The sequence below is a fragment of the Stenella coeruleoalba genome (assembly GCF_951394435.1).
Source record: "Stenella coeruleoalba genome assembly, chromosome: 2".
NCBI lineage: Eukaryota > Metazoa > Chordata > Mammalia > Artiodactyla > Delphinidae > Stenella > Stenella coeruleoalba.
In genome coordinates, this window is record NC_137147.1 from 66,154,955 (window position 1) to 66,172,290 (window position 17,336).

Consider the following 17,336-nt stretch of genomic DNA (forward strand, 5'->3'; position numbering starts at 1 on the left):
CATATCTGTAGAACACCAAATGGAGATGTTGAGCAAACTACTGAAAATAAGGGTCTGGATCTTTAAAAAGAGATAGATGATGAAGCAGTATATGAAGACAAAGGGAAGACATGTAAGTATGAGGGAAAAAATTTTTAAATATAGGAACGGAGCAATATGCAAAGTTCGAGAGGAAACTGAAAGGGTCAGAGAAAGAGAGAAGAATCAAGAGAATGATGTAAAAGCCAGACAAAGATTCTCTAAGATGTCAGCCCCTGTGGTCAGCAGTATCAAATGTGGGAGGAAATCAAGTAGAATCAAGCAATTTGGACAGAGAATATATATTTGGTGGATAGTTGGTAACTACAAGAGGAAATTCAACAGCATGGTAATAAGAAGTCAAATTACAGAAGTCTAGAAATAAATGAGAATTGGGTAAACTGACACAGCCAGTGTAGACTACCCTCTCAAATATGGCTGTAATGGGAAAGTCAGAGGGGGCAGAAGCTTGAGGGGACCCAGGGGCTAAAGAAGATCTGCTGATTCATTCACTCACCCAACAAAGACACATTTATATTTCTCAGTGTGTACGAGTAAGATGAGTAGACCTCTAGACCAAGGGGAAGGAATTAGTAATGATAAACTGAAGATAACCAAAAGGAATGAATGAGTCAAATCCTAGGATCAAGAGTTCAGGTAGAAGTTTTGGGTCTGAAATCTCTTTCTCTGATGCAGGAGGGGAAGGAGGTCATGATGACCATAGAAAGATACACTTGATAGAGGGAGAGAATAGTAAATAAGCTACCAATGAAAAGTCCATTTTTCACCTTGAATAGGAAGCAAGACCATGTGCTGGGAGTGAAGAAACTGGAATGTGGTAGACAGCTTGAAAATGCGAAAGATTTGGACGAGCATCTGTGGTAAATGAGAAGAGAAGCAGACTGGAGACAAGTCAAGGCATACAGAGATCCTGCCTCCAACTGAAATGACAGTCTCCCAAACAAGCACTCAGGCTGTAAATTAACTAAGATGAGGACAGGGGCAGGGCTTTTTCAGCTCTGTATCCCCATGTCAAGCAAAGCACCTAGGAGATGACAGGCCCTCAACAAATGTTTGATGAATGAATGAATGAGCAAACCTATATATGAAGGAATAAGATAAAAGTACTTCATTGGAAATCTATTCATTCTTTTCATTGATTACAAACTGATAATCCCCCACGAATGTATGTATGAATATGTGTAGCTATTACAATTATCAAATATTTGCAAGAAAAGTCATTATACATAAATTTATTTATAACTGTTATAAATAAATCCATTTCTTATCCTAAAAGAAATTCTTAGTTTTAATAAAGACTTTTGCTCTAGTTACAAATGTATCTTCTGAGTCTCTCTCCTCAGTAAATGTCAAAATTTGTGAATTCAAATTCACTTATAAAACACACTTCTTACCAAGAATTACTTTTGAACTGAAGAACAAAAAGGAGCAAAAATAATGATTTTGCAATTGTTCCTTCTGGATCTCTCGCCCTAGTTTCCCCTCTAGCTTTAAAATAGCTATACTTTAAACACTAATGGTGTACCCTTCCTCCAAAATGGCTAACCATAATAACAAAATATTTTTTCATAAGAAATGTATAATACTATCAAGCTATGATAAAAAAACATTAAGAACAGGTTGCTTTAATATAGAGTAATTCCTCTACAACACTGGCATTAAAGAAATATGAGCCCAATCTTACAAACTTGAGCTAAATAGTATTCATCAGGATTTCCCATTAATTGTGAGAAACAGTTTCATCCATATTTAACCCAAATTCACATCATAACTAATATTCCAGATTATAATAATGTGTCCAGGCTGGCATTTGGAGTACCAGCTTAATAAGAAGAGCTCTTATTGGCACTTACTATGTGCCAGACACTGTGCTAAGTGCTTTACATGCACTATCTCCTTTAATACTCACAGCCTTAAGAGGTAGGTACAGGCAAAAGTTATACGGTTTGCAAAAGGCAGAGCCAGAATCAAGCCCAGGTCTGTTTGATATCAAAAAGCTAGAATGTTAACTGCTGTACACATAACTATTAATGAAGAAAATCACAGTGTTTTTTGGGGGGGCTTTTTGTTTGTTTGTTTGTTTAATCACAGTGTTTTAAGTGGCGGTACATAACATGTTCTGTTCCCAAGATCACTGAACTTTTCAAAAACCAAAACCTAAATCTTGAACTAAAACTTCCCAGTTTTTCCTAACACGATCACAGAACTTCAAAGGCTTAAGATAATCTTAATTATGTTTAAAGAGCCATTCATAATAATTTGTGAAAAAGAGCAGTACATCTGCAAAGAATAAGTATAGAGACATTATGTGATCATGGGGAAAAAATAAATATTTTGAGATAAACATCAATGGAAAAAACTAACCAAAGAAACACAAACTCTTTAAAGGTAATACTACTTTCTTTTCCATCTTTCAGTCCAATTAAAATTCTACTTAATGATGCATTCTAGCAAAGGAAAATAAGTAAAAACTTAAAATAAGTTTTTGTTAAAATAGTCAAGTAAGTAAAATGCCTATCAACTTTTGAGATATTACTTACAAAAAGATTTTATTTAGCTACAATACTAAAAGTGACTTAGAACTTACTATGTATCAGCCATTGTGCTAAGCACTTCACATTATCCCACTTAGATTTTAATTTCACTTGCTCAGGGGAAAAAAAGACATAATTTAGCATTGAACAAACGATAGATAGCTTATCCAACACTTAGAATCTACCACATATATGAAATATATAAGTATATATATTCACAACCACTCTTCACTTAACACATTCCACTCTCATTACCAACATTTACCAAGAGCCTATTATATACCATCACTGGACTAGACACTGAGGATAAAAAAAGGGAACGAGACCAACAGCACTGGCCCTAAAAGGTTCACAGACTAGCACAGGAGTTAAACAAGTAAACAAACCTCTGAAATAATGTGGGAAGTACTAGCCCTTTCCTCAAAGCATCATAGCAGAGAAAATGGAGAGCAGGAATCACCTCACAGAAGATCCATAATAAGGGTCTGAATAAAACAGTGGCATTAAGGAATTAAATGAGAAGACATATTCTAGAAAGCTTTGAGTGGTAGAAGCAGCAGTAACAGGTGACTGATTTAGAGATGGGAGGGAACCACATGACCCTCATAGGACAAAGACAGTTATAGGAAAGAAGAGATTGGTTTTACACATGCTGAGTTTGAATGTTTGTAAAGCATTCAAGTGTACATCTACAGTAGATGAGAGAGCCAGGTCTGGCACCCAGGAAAGATATCCAGGCTGCTGATGCATTTGGAATCCAGGGCACATGGGTAGTAACTGGGGCAGTGGGAAAAGATGAGATTACTGGATAGAGTTTAAAATGAGAAAAGGGCCAAGGAGAATCATGGAGCACACCATCTTTTAAGAAACAGGAAAAGAACAGCGTGCAGGCCACCAAGCCACAAGAGCCCTCGCATCCCACAGCACTCCTCAAAAACCAAAGCAAAACAAAACAAAACTTTGCACTCACATACTATTAAACCCATCTATGCACACAAATCATCCATGTAGCAAACATTTGTTGTCTATTTCCTAAGTCATAAATCACTGTGCTAGCTGCTAAGGATAGCCAAGAATAAAGACGACACAGCTCTGAATCATAAGAATCTAGACAACATAGGAGCGGTATAACAAGTAGGTTAATAGCACAGGATCTAGGCTGCATTCAAACCTGGCTCTGCCATTTACTTCCTGGGTAAGCTTGGGCAAAATACTTAGCCTCCAGGTGCTTCTGCTTCTTATCTACGACAGGGATCATAATAGTATCTATTCCTATATGGTTGCTATGAAGAATAAATGAATTAAGAACCATGTCATGAGGAACACTGCTTGACATATTATAAATGTTCAATAAATGTTAGTTTTATTATTTGTTATTATAAAAATGGCCAGAATGGCTACATGGGTACATAATAATAGTAACAATAAATAGTGCTATTGGATTTCACAAGATGGAAAAAAGACCCTCACTTGGAGGGAATTCAGGGGAGCACTTCACTAAGCTGCCTCTCAGGGTAAGGCTAGCTCATACAGTGCCTCTGTGTGAATTAGAAAGCAGTCTGTGGGTGCACATGAAGAGGAGGGTAGCCCGGATTTCTGTCATCACTCGATTCCCTTGACAAGTACTCTTGGGCAGGATATAACCAGCATAGCCATACATGGCAGCCTGGAGGATAGGACGTGTAAAGCTGAAGAAGAAGTAGAGAACGCTCCAGTAGAAACATAGAAGAAAGGCTGTGAGCTATCAAGAACATAATATATCCAAGCCCAAACTGGCAACAGCAAGTAACCCTGACTTGCTAGAGCACAGGGACCATTTAGAAGAGCTGAAGATAAACCCAGAAATGTGGATGGGAGCCAGATCATAGAGGATCTTGAATCCCAGCAAAGGCATTCAGCAGTGACTCTGAGTGGGGAGAAAATGAGGTTCCAGTGGTGCTTAAGTAAGAGTAATCTGGCATTATGTACTGAATGGATTTGAGCTTGAGCAGGTAAGAGGTCATTGCAGTGGTCTGCTGGTCTGTGAGTCCCTCAAAGGGGCTTATTCATTTCTATGTCTTATTCATTTCTAAATCCTCCAAAGTAGCAAAGTGCTTGGGAAGGAGCAGGCACTCAATAACTGTCTGAGGTATAAGTCAATGAATGAGCCAAAAAGAAGTAATGTGACCCTTAATTAGAGTGGGAACAGTGAAAATAGAAAGATACATATTGGAAAAATATTGCAGAGACTAAAAAAGTTTATTTGCTGGCTGATGAAATGTGACAAGGATTAGGGCAGAATCAATAAGACTGTAAAACTGATAAATACTAAGTGCACTGCATTACAGGGTTCTGTGAGAGGCAAATACAATTATGTTCACGAACATGCTCTATGAAAAAAGACTGCTTTTCTCTGGAATAAAAGTTAGTCACCTTAGACAGAAACACTATTACATTTGACCTTGAACACAGCTCATCATTTTAAGACATTTATCTTCCCCTTGTCTTTACTAGATTATAAAAACTTTAAGAGTACACAGTGTGTCTACTCTGTTATAAAGCACAATAAAACCTTATTAAGTGTTACTTTAATTTACACTTACCCACAGGAAAAACTATTATTAAACCTAATTCAGCTATAAACCACCAAAATACACAAACACAGACATACACAGAGATATATACACATATAATTATATATACACACACAAAACACTGTTTTGTGAATGTAGTCTTAGTAGGCATGTTTACTTTTCTTTATACCCAGGGTGTCTGGCAATGAGTGTTACAGGCGCTCAATAAATGTCTGTTGAACTAAAATGAACAGAAATAAATTGACTTAGGAATCTCACAGAATTTATCAGTAGTTTCTGGTGACCTTTACCTTTCTCTCTCCAGCTTCAGCGCACTTCTCACTGTTTATTAAATTTATACTGTAGAAAAATGAGATCCATAATAAAGGTGGTTAAGAAGACAGAAAAAAGAAAAACTAAAATATGTGACTGTCAATATGTATGACCAGTGGGTATGCCAGTAAATGTTTAACAATGGCCCAAGGTGAGGAGGGGAGTCTAATTTTCAGTATTTTCCGATTTCTATGGTTTAAATACTCCCACCATGGCCTATTTCAAGCTAACAACATGATATCAACTGGTTTGCAAAATTCTTGGAAATTTAACAATCAGCTCTCAGAACAAGCATGAGCCAGCTCCAACATATCATGGGATATAATATTTAGATGCATGGCACACATGACATAATCCCAAATTCTTCTCTGCAATACTACCTTCTACATCCTCAAAGGAAAGTACAAAGGGCAAGGAAAAGGCAAGGAAAACCCACACCCTATTCCTATAAGGCCTTTACCTCCATCTACAAAGTAGTCTTCTTTTCAACTGGCGTATGATCCAGCACAGAAATTCCTTTAGCCTAGGCCAGTGACACCCAAACTTTTTTGATCATGCACCCCAATCAGTAAAAAATGTTTAGGTATACAACTTCAATATATGTTAAGATATCTGTTGATATTTTTTATTAGAGCTACTATACTAATTTAGTATAAATTAATGAGTATATACAAAAACATAAATTTTAAAAGATAAAAATTAATAAAAAGAAAAATTTCCACGTGTGCTCACTCCCTCTTGCGAGAGCACCAGAATCACAACTAACTGCTAAACAATCATCGACAGGAAGACACTCGAACTCACCAAAAAAGATACCCCACATCCAAAGATAAAGGAGAAGCCGCAATGAGATGGTAGGAGGGGCGCAATCACAATAAAATCAAATCCCATAATCACTGGGTGGGTGACTCACAAACTGGAGAACACGTATTACAGAAGTCCACCCACTAGAGTGAAGGTTCTGAGCCCCACGTTTAGCTTCCCAAGCTGGGGGTCTGGCAATGGGAGGCAGAATTCCTAGAGAATCAGACTTGGAAGGCTAGGGGGATTGGATTGCAGGACTTCGACAGGACTGGGGGAAACAGAGACTCCACTCTTGGAGGGCACGCCCAAAGCAGTGTGCACATCAGGACCCAGGGGAAGGAGCAGTGACCCCACAGGAGACAGAACCAGACCTAGCTGCTAGTGTTGGAGGGTCTCCTGCAGAGGCGGGGGGAGGCTGTGGCTCACCTCAGAGACAAGGACACTGGCAGCAGAAGTTCTGGGAAGTAGCCCTTGCGTGGGCCCTCCTGGAGTCCGCCATTAGCCCCACAAAAGAGCCAGGCAGGCTCCAGTACTGGGTCGCCTCAGGCCAAACAACCAACAGGGAGCGAACCCAGCTCCACCCATCAGCACACAAGGGGATTAAAGTTTTACTGAGCTCTGCCGACCAGATCAACACCCAGCTCTACCCACCACCAGTCCCTCCCATCAGGAAGCTTGCTTCTTAGATAGCCTCATCCACCAGAGGGCAGACAGCAGAAGCAAGAAGAACTACAATTCTGCAGCCTGTGGAATGAAAACCACATTCACAGAAAGATAAACAAAATGAAAAGGCAGAGGACTATGTTCCAGATGAAGAAACAAGATAAAACCCCAGAAAAACAACTAAATGAAGTGGAGATAGGCAACCTTCCAGAAAAAGAATTCAGAACAATGATAGCGAAGATGATAGAGGACCTCAGAAAAAGAACGGAGGCAAAGATCAAGAAGATGCAAGAAATGTTTAACAAAGACCCAGAAGAATTAAAGAACAAACAGAGATAAGCATTACAATAACTGAAATGAAAAATACACTAGAAAGAATCAATAGCAGAATAACTGGGGCAAAAGAATGAGTAAGTGACCGGGAAGACAGAATGCTGGAATTTACTGTCGTGGAACAAAATAAAGAAAAAAGAATGAAAAGAAATGAAGACAGCCTAAGAGACCTCTGAGACAACATTAAAGGCAATAACATTCGCAATATAGGGGTCCCAGAAGGAGGAGAGAGAGAGAAAGGACCTGAGAAAATATTTGAAGAGATTATACTCGAAAAATTCCCTAACACGGGAAATAGCCACCCAAGTCCAGGAAGTGCAGAGAGTCCCAGGCAGGATAAACTGAAGGAGAAACATGCCGAAACACATAGTAATCAAATTGACAAAAATTAAAGACAAAGAAAAATTATTGAAAGCAACAAGGGAAAAATGACAACATACAAGGGAACTCCCATAAGGTTAACAGCAAATTTCTCAGCAGAAACTCTACAAGCCAGAAGGGAGTGGTAGGACATATTTAAAGTGATGTAAGGGAAAAACCTACAACCAGAATTACTCTACCCAGCAAGGATCTCATTCATAATTTGCTGGGTAGAGTAAAATTTCTCGATGCAGAAATCAAAAGCTTTACAGACAAGCAAAAGCTAAGAAAATTGAGCACCACCAAACCAGCTCTACAACAAATGCTAAAGGAACCTCTCCAAGTGGGAAACACAAGAGAAGAAAAGGACCTATAAAAACAAACCCATAACAATTAAGAAAATGGTAATAGAAACATACATATCGATAATTACCTTAAATGTGAATGGATTAAATGCTCCAACCAAAAGACATAGGCCTCGCTGAATGGATAAAAAGACAAGACCCATATATATAGTGTCTAGAAGAGACCCACTTCAGACCTAGGGACACATACAGACTGAAAGTGAGGGGATGGAAAAAAGATATTCCATGAAAATGCAAATCAAAAGAAAGCTGGAGTAGCAATACTCATATCAGATAAAATAGACTTTAAAATAAAATATGTTACAAGAGACAAGGAAGGACACTACATAATGATCAAGGGATCAATCCAAGAAGAAGATATAACAAATAAAAATACATATGCACCCAACATAGGAGCACCTCAATACATAAGGAAACTGCTAACAGCTATAAAAGAGGAAATTGACAGTAACACAATAATAGTGAGGGACTTTAACTCCTCACTTGCACCAACGGACAGATCACCCAGACAGAAAATTAATAAGGAAACACAAGCTTTAAATGACACAGCAGACCAATTAGAGTTAATTGATATCTATAGGACATTCCATCCAAAAACAGATTACACTCTCTTCTCAAGTGCACACGGAACATTCTCCAGGATAGATCACATCTTGGGTCACAAATCAAGCCTCAGTAAATTTAAGAAAATTGAAATCATATCAAGCACCTTTCCAACCACAACGCTATGAGATTAGAAATAAATTACAGGCAGAAAATACGTAAAAACCACAATCACATGGAGGCTAAACAATACATTACTAAATAACCAAGAGATCACTATAGATATCAAAGAGGAAATCAAAAAATACCTAGAGACAAATGACAATGAAAACACCATGATCCAAAACCTATGGGATGCAGCAAAACCAGTTCTAAGAGGGAAGTTTATAGCAATACAATCCTACCTCAAGAAACAATAAAAATCTCAAATAAACAATCAAACCTTACACCTAAACAAACTAGAGAAAGAAAAATAAACAAAACCCGAAGTTAGTACAAGGAAAGAAGTCATAAAGATCAGAGCAGAAATAAATGAAATAGAAACAAAGAAAAGTATAGCAAAGATCAATTAAACTAAAACCTGCTTCTTTGAGAAGATAAAATTGATAAACCTTTAGCCAGACTCATCAAGAAAAAGAGGGAGAGGACTCAAATCAATAAAATTAGAAATGAAAAAGGAGAAGTTACAACGGACACCCCAGATATACAAAGGATCCTAAGACATACTAAAAGCAACTCTATGCCAATAAAATGGACAACCTGGAAGAAACGGACAAATTCTTAGAAAGGTATAACCTTCCAAGACTGAACCAGGAAGAAACAGAACCAGGAAGAAACAGAAAATATAAACAGACCAATCACAAGCACTGAAATTGAAATTATGATTAAAAATCTTCCAACAAACAAAAGTCCAGGACCAGGTGGCTTCACAGGTGAATTCTATCAAACATTTAGAGAAGAACTAACACCAATCCTCTTCAAACTCTTCCAAAAAATTGCAGAGGAAGGAACACTCCCAAACTCATTCTATGAGGCCACCATCACCCTGACACCAAAACCAGACAGAGATACTACAAAAAGAGAAAATTACGGACCAACATCACTGATGAATAGAGATGCAAAAATCCTCAACAAAATACTAGCAAACAGAATCCAATAACACATTAAAAGGATCATACACCATGATCAAGCAGAATTTATGCTGGGATGCAAGGATTCTTCAATATATGCAAATCAATCAATGTGATACACCATATTAACAAATTGAAGAATAAAAACCATATGATCATCTCAATAGATGCAGAAAAAGCTTTTGACAAAATTCAACACCCATCTATGATAAAAACTCTCCAGAAAGTGGGCAGAGAGGGAAACTACTACAACATAATAAAGGCCATAAATGAAAAATCCACAGCAAACATCATTCTCAATGGTGAAAAACTGAAAGCATTTCCTCTAAGATCAGGAACAATACAAGGATGTCCACTCGTGCCACTATTACTCAACATAGTTTTGGAAGTCCTAGCCACAGCAATCAGAGAAGAAAAAGAAATAAAAGGAATACAAACTGGAAAAGAAGAAGTAAAACTGTCACTGTTTGCAGCTGACATGATAATATACATAGAGAATCCTAAAGATGCCACCAGAAAACTACTAGAGCTAATCAGTGAATTTGGTAAAGTTGCAGGATACAAAATTCATGCACAGAAATCTCTTGCATTGCTATACACTAACAACAAAAGATCAGAAGGAGAAATTAAGGAAACAATCCCATTCACCATTGCAACAAAAAGAATAAAATACCTAGGAATAAACCTACCTAAGGAGGTAAAAGAATTGTACTCAGAAAACTGTAAGACACTGATGAAAGAAATCAAAGATGACACAAACAGATGGACAGATATACCATGTTCTTGGATTGGAAGAATCAACATTGTGAAAATGACTATACTACCCAAAGCAATCTACAGATTCAATGCAATCCCTATCAAATTACCAATGGCATTTTTTACAGAACTAGAACAAAATATCTTAAAATTTGTATGGAGACACAAAAGACCCCAAATAGCCAAAGCAGTCTTGAGGGAAAAAAATGGAGTTGGAGGCATCAGACTCCCTGACTTCAGACTATACTACAAAGCTACAGTAATTAAGACAATATGGCACAAAAAAACAGAAATATAGATCAATGGAACAGGATAGAAAGCCCAGAGATAAACACACGCACATATGGTCAACTAATCTATAACAAAGGAGGCAAGGATATACAATGGAGAAAAGACAGTCTCTTCAATAAGTGGTGCTGGGAAAACTGGACAGCTACATGTAAAAGAATGAAATTAGAACACTCCCTAACACCATACACAGAAATAACTCAAAATGGATTAAAACCTACATGTAAGACCGGACACTATAAAACTCTTAGAGGAAAACATGGAAGAACACTCTTTCACATAAATCACAGCAATATCTTTTTTGCTCCAACTCCTAGAGTCACGGAAGTAAAAACAAAACTAAACAAATGGGACCTAATGAAACTTCAAAGCTTTTGCACAGCAAAGGAAAGCATAAACAAGATGAAAAGACAACCCTCAGAATGGGAGAAAATATTTGCAAATGAATCAACGGACAAAGGATTAATCTCCAAAATATATAAACAGCTCATGCAGCTCAATATTAAAAAAACAAACAACCCAATCCAAAAATGGGCAGAAGACCTAAATAGACATTTCGCCAAAGAAGACATACAGATGGCCAAGAAGCACATGAAAAGCTGCTCAACATCACTAATTATTAGAGAAATGCAAATCGAAACTACAGTAAGGTATCACCTCACACCAGTTAGAATGGGCATCATCAGAAAATCTCCAAACAACAAATGCTGGAGAGGGTGTGGAGAAAAGGGAACCCTCTTGCACTGTTGGTGGGAATGTAAATTGATACAGCCACTATGGAGAACAGTATCAAGTTCCTTAAAAAACTAAAAATAGAATTACCATATGAGCCAGCAATCCCACTACTGGGCATATACCCAGAGAGAAAACCATAATTCAAAAGGCACATGCACCCCAGTGTTCATTGCAGCACTATGTACAATAGCCAGGACATGGAAGCAACCTAAATGCCCATCGACAGACAAATGGATAAAGAAGATGTGGTACATATATAATAGAATATTATTCAGCTATTAAATGGAAAGAAATTGGGTCATTTGTAGAGACATGGATGGATCTAGAGACTGTCAAACAGAGTGAAGTTAAGTCACAAAGAGAAAAACAAATATCGTATATTAACGCATATGTGTGGAACCTAGAAAAATGGTACAGATGAACCGGTTTGAAGGCAGAAATAGAGACACAGATGTAGAGAATAAACGTATGGACACCAAAGGGGGAAAGTGGCAGGGGGTGGGAGTGGTGGTGGGATGAATGGGGAGATTGGGATTGACATGTATACACTAATATGTATAAAATGGATAACTAATAAGAACCTGCTATATAAAAACAAATAAATAAAATAAAATTTTAAAATTTTAAAAAAAAAAGAAAAGATAAATTTCCCTTCTACATTCCAATGGCCTATCTTGCATACTCCTTGGGGTTTACATAACCCAGTTTAGAGATCATAAGGCCAACATTAAAAGTAAAATGAATAACTTCCTAGACCTGTTTCCCCTAGACCAGCAAATTAATCTTATTAGATCTTCCCACTCCAATGCTGAAAAGGGGCAAGTACCAACCCAAGGAAAATAGGAGAAAAGGGTTAGCAAGGTCTTTGGCAAAGTTGGCCTAAGCACATGGAAGCAACCTAACTGTTCATCAACCAATGAATGGATAAAGAAGAAGTGGCACATATATACAATGAAATATTAATCAGCTGTAAAAAGAAACGAAATTGAGTTATTTGTAGTGAGGTGGATGGACCTAGAGTCTGTCATACAGAGTGAAGTAAGTCAGAAAGAGAGAAATAGATACCATATGCTAACACATATATATGGAATTTTTTTTAAAACACTGGTTCTGATGAACCTAGGAGCAGGACAGGAATAAAGACACAGATGTAGAGAGTGGACTTGAGGACGGGGCGGGGGGGGGTTGGGGGGGAGGCGAAGCTGGGATGAAATGAGAGTGTAGCACTGACATATATACACTACCAAATGTACAATAGATAGCTAGTGCGAGATCAACTCGGTCCTTTGTGACCACCTAGAGGGGTGGTATAGGGAGGGTAGGAGGGAGGCTCAAGAAGGAGGGGATATGCGGGTATATGTATACATGTAGCTGATTCACTTTGTTATACAGCAGAAACTAACACAACATTGTAAAACAGTTATACTCCAATAAAGATGTAAAAAAACAAAAGTTGGCCTAAGGGTAAGCAGGTCAGAGACCCCTCTTACAATATAAGCTCCATGCAATTAAGACTCCATGGGAATGAATCACTAGATCAGCTCCAAAGACACCATCCTAACTGGAGGTTTTCAGCCCATAAAGCAACATACCCTAGTACCATGTCCCAATAAATGTCCTTGGACATAAGCCATCTATATATATCAGCTCAGGCAATAAGAAGGGCTTGGAGGAACCTTGAGTTTTCCCTAAAGACCAAACATGTCCTCTAAATAAGTGTAATATTAGTAACATCTTAAGTTGGGCAACACAGATTATAAGACTGCCAGATACATATAAATCATATATTTATATATGATTTATCTTCTTTTCTATACACAGGCAGTCCTCTGGCAGATCACAGTTTAAGCCAAACGTGCTGCTCCCAAATAAAAACACTATTAATCAAGTATACATGCTGTATAAAAGTGATCTTTCCTAAGTATATATAGATTAAGAGAACAAGACAGTAGCCAATTGTAAAACACTGTATTATGTCAGATTATCTTTGAGTTCCATAGCATGCTGCTCAAATTTCCTGGCTATCTTCTTTTTAATTTCTAAACTAACTTTGCTACAAAATATCAAGAAATGAAAAAAAAAAAAAACCTTCATCTGGATAACAGAATACTTAAGCCCTTCCTACAGTAGATTTTACAAACATATTTAAAAACACTTAAGGACACCAAAATGCTTTCTGAAAAACTGGCCCAGGGAAAAACATTGCTTTTCCTTCCTTGTTGCTTATTTCCCTGTCATACATCTAAAGCATTAAATATGAAGCTGACCATCCCTGCTCCCTGAAAGGGAAAAAAAAAGAAAAAAGAAAAAAAAAATCTGAGCTACCATCTGAATCAACCCCTTTTTAACTATTCTTTTCATCCTTCGATTGCTTCTTATATAATTACTTCGCATTGTCTTAAGAATCAAAGCTTTGGCTGAAATGATAACCAAATTAAAAGATCCCCACACCTATGAATTTATTTACCTTCTCATCCATTGAATTTTCCTTGTTTCCTCCCTTCTTTAAGGAAGATGGGGTCCCTTCTCCAAGATAACTAAGTACTCTAATAAAAACTATTTTTTAAAAAGTATTACTGGTGGGACTTCCCTTGCAGTCCAGTGGTTAGGACTCTGAGTTTCCACTCCAGGGTCAATGGTTCGATCCCTGGTTGGGGAACTAAGATCCCGCATGCTGCAGGGCGCAGCCAAGAAAAAAATATATTACTGGCTTTTATTTCAATAAGGTTGCCTAATCATACATGAATATCTCTCTTCCAAATTCCCATTGAAACAAGAGGAAAAAATAGCTTTAAACTAAATTAAAAATATAATCACAGTGGAAAACGAAACAGGATCCCATCAGCAATTTAGAGTTTTAAAAAACAATACATCCATGGTTCTGAAACTTTAGCATGCATCAAAATCATCTAGAGGGCTGATTAAAACAAGACTGTAGGACTCCACCTTCACGGTTTCTGATTCAGTAGGTCTGGGGCTCAAGATTTTGTATGTTTAACAAGTTCCCAGGTGATGCTGATTCTGCTGGTCTGAGGACCACATTATAAGAACCACCATGCTAAGTAAATAGAGATCATTAAAAGGAACATTTTTTATTAATTCTAATTAGTATCCTCAGAGAGACTCAAACGAATGGTGCAACCTTTTTTTTTTTTTTAAGTGGATAGCAATTGGAAAATAAAACAGTTCTGGAAAACTGGAAAAAATATCATTTCCAAATTAAAAATAAAAATTGGAAGGGCTAAATAACAACTACAACCCAATATAGCAGTGTGGAAAATGGTCTAAGACATCTTCCAAAACACAGAGCAAAAGACAAGGAGATGGAAAACATGAGAGAAAAATTAACAAGCATGAAGGGTCAATATCTACCTAATAGGTTTCTGGAGAAAGAACAAACACATCACAAAAAGTAATCAATGAAGAAATTTTCCCTGAGCTGAAAAAGACTCAAGCCTTGTACTGCTTGGCCAATTTCCAAACAGGTAAAAAAAATGTAAAGCCAACAACCAGACACATATTTGTGACATTTCTAAACTTAAAAGACATAAAGAAAACTCTTAAAAGCTTTAAAGGGAAAAACACAGGTTATTACAAAGCAATATAAATCAGACTAGCATCAGACATCTCATTAGCATGCTAGAAGAAAATGGAATATTGTTTTCAAGGTTCAGAGAGGAAATTATTGTAAACCTGGAATTCTACATCTAGTCAAACTATGATATATTAAGGCAAAATAAAGACATCTTCAGAAATTTAAGAACTAAGACAATTGACTTCCTGTATCAGTTTCCCACTCCTACTGTAAGAAATTATCACAGAAGTTCAAAATAGGTTTCAATGAGCTAGAATTAAGGTGCTGAGAGGATTACATACCTTTTGGAGGCTCTAAGGAAAAAGCCATTTCCTTGGCTTCTAGAGGCTGCCTGAATTCCTTGACTAGTGGTCCCTTCCATGTTCATCATCATTATTAAATATAACCAGTACTTACGGCAGATTTTTGAGCTCCTTAAAGACATGCAAATGACTAGAGCTACACTATATGCCCAACAGAGTAAATGAAAAACATCAGTATGCTCTTAATCATTGCCTTAAGAAACATTTTAATAAATTAGTATTTCTATTAATAAACACCTACCGAATCATTCGCTGATAAAGCAAGTGCAAGGTTCACTGTAAGAAACAAAAAAGTAAATTTAGTAACTTTCCTTCTACTAAAATTCATTGTCTTTTAATATGTTCAATGTAACAACCAAGGCAAATAAAGTTTTAATATATCTCCATTATAAAAAACAAGGACATGGAGAGAATACAGAAAGTAAAAAACACAAAAAAGAAAGTAACATTTCAACATAAACAGTAGATGTCTGCCCCCAAATTATCATTTTAATTAATCCATTTATCATGTTACAATTGTATTTAAATAATCAAAGTTTTTTTTAAATGATGCTAATGGTATATATCATTCAATTATTTTCAAAAATATATTTTGAGGAAAAACTACCTACTTTTTAATAAATAAAAATGGATGTGATCCTATTGCTTTTTAAAAATAAATGCTGGTAATGCAGGAATTCCAAATATCTAACTCACAAATACCCACGTAAATGAAAGGTTGGACCAGTGAGCAGAGGGAAGAGAGGAAGGTAAAAGGCAAGGCAGTGAAACTTTTTCCCAAAAGTGCCTATTGTTCGTGAATCTCAAAGACATAAAGGGGGAAAGCAGTAGTCCCCAAAACCACCTTTAGCCCAGCAATAAGGATATGCTACATCTGAGATGAAAAAGAGGTTCAAAAGTAACACATTCCCAAAACTGATAAATAAATAGACCCTCATACTGTGGATCACAATTCCTTACAGAACAGTGTTATAAATGATGCCGATATTGTTTCCTTTAAAGTATTTAAGAGCATAAACTTTCAAGGATGACCTGGTTCAAACCCCAGTTTCACCACTCTCTGTTTTATAATCTTGAGTAGAATATTTTACTCCAAGCCTGTTTCTTCCTCTATAAAATGAGGTCCTATTTCATAACTGTTGTGAGAATTAAATCAAATACTGTATGTATTATAGTATTATGCCTAAGGCATGGCACTTGACAAATTAATTTTTATAAATTATAAAATAATTCTGAATTTCAGGTTAAACATAATCCAACTTTTAGGCAGAAACTTTTAGAGAGTAATTCATTTTAATGTGAGGGTCTTTCTGCATTTACACAATAGAATCACAGAGCATGTCTGTATTAATCAAATGTCATCATTTTAATCCAAAATATCTCCAGCATACATATTCAAATAGGAAGTATTTTGAGATAGTTTGGAACAGGAATAAATACATATAATGGAAAGAAATAGAATACCAACAGAGTTACATAGAAATAATCTATTTCTAAGGCTTATGTATGCAGATAGAGCTGTTATGAAACAATATAGGCCAATTATTTGGGACAAGTGGTATGATGCTAACAAAGAAAAAAACGCAAGGAAGGGACACTTACTGAAGCACTTATGTGTCAAACACTGTACATTTTCTCATATATTTTCCTGTCTAACTGCTGTCACATTCCATGGTAACAGACGATCTTACAACCAAAAACAATAAACAATTTGTTTTACACAAGTGCTAGCCTACAGACCCAACGAATTATATTGCACAAAACCCAAAGAACTTATAGCTATTATCACGAAAACACTTTCCCTCTTTAACCAGTCCAAGTAAACACAGAGCTTGCAAAAGGAGTCACACCACTGAATACAGGTAAATGTACTCTGAATTTTCAAAACACAAGTAGAGGTGGATTCTAGAACCAAAAACTAAGAGCTTCCAAATTTGAAAAACAAAATACCAAATAGGTGGATTGTAGATCCTTAAGAAAGAAAGCCAAAATGTGTAGGATATA

General features: G+C 36.7%; 1 protein-coding gene across 11 annotated transcripts in view; it reads right to left on the minus strand.

The window, feature by feature from the left end:
• Window positions 1-17,336, minus strand: part of NUBPL (NUBP iron-sulfur cluster assembly factor, mitochondrial) — a 277,378-nt gene that overhangs the window by 233,667 nt on the left and 26,375 nt on the right. For 6 of the 11 annotated variants that reach the window (XR_013825372.1, XR_013825373.1, XR_013825374.1 and 3 more), the window contains one exon: window positions 15,574-15,608. Coding sequence is in view for 5 of the 11 variants with exons in the window: in XM_079908479.1 (XP_079764605.1) it covers window positions 15,574-15,608 (35 nt within the window). In the remaining 6 variants the exon portion in view is untranslated. Of the gene's footprint in view, window positions 1-5,436; window positions 5,486-15,573; window positions 15,609-16,934; window positions 17,019-17,336 lie in introns of those variants that run through there. The other 5 variants (XM_079908480.1, XM_079908481.1, XM_079908470.1 and 2 more) reach the window with 4 other exon arrangements.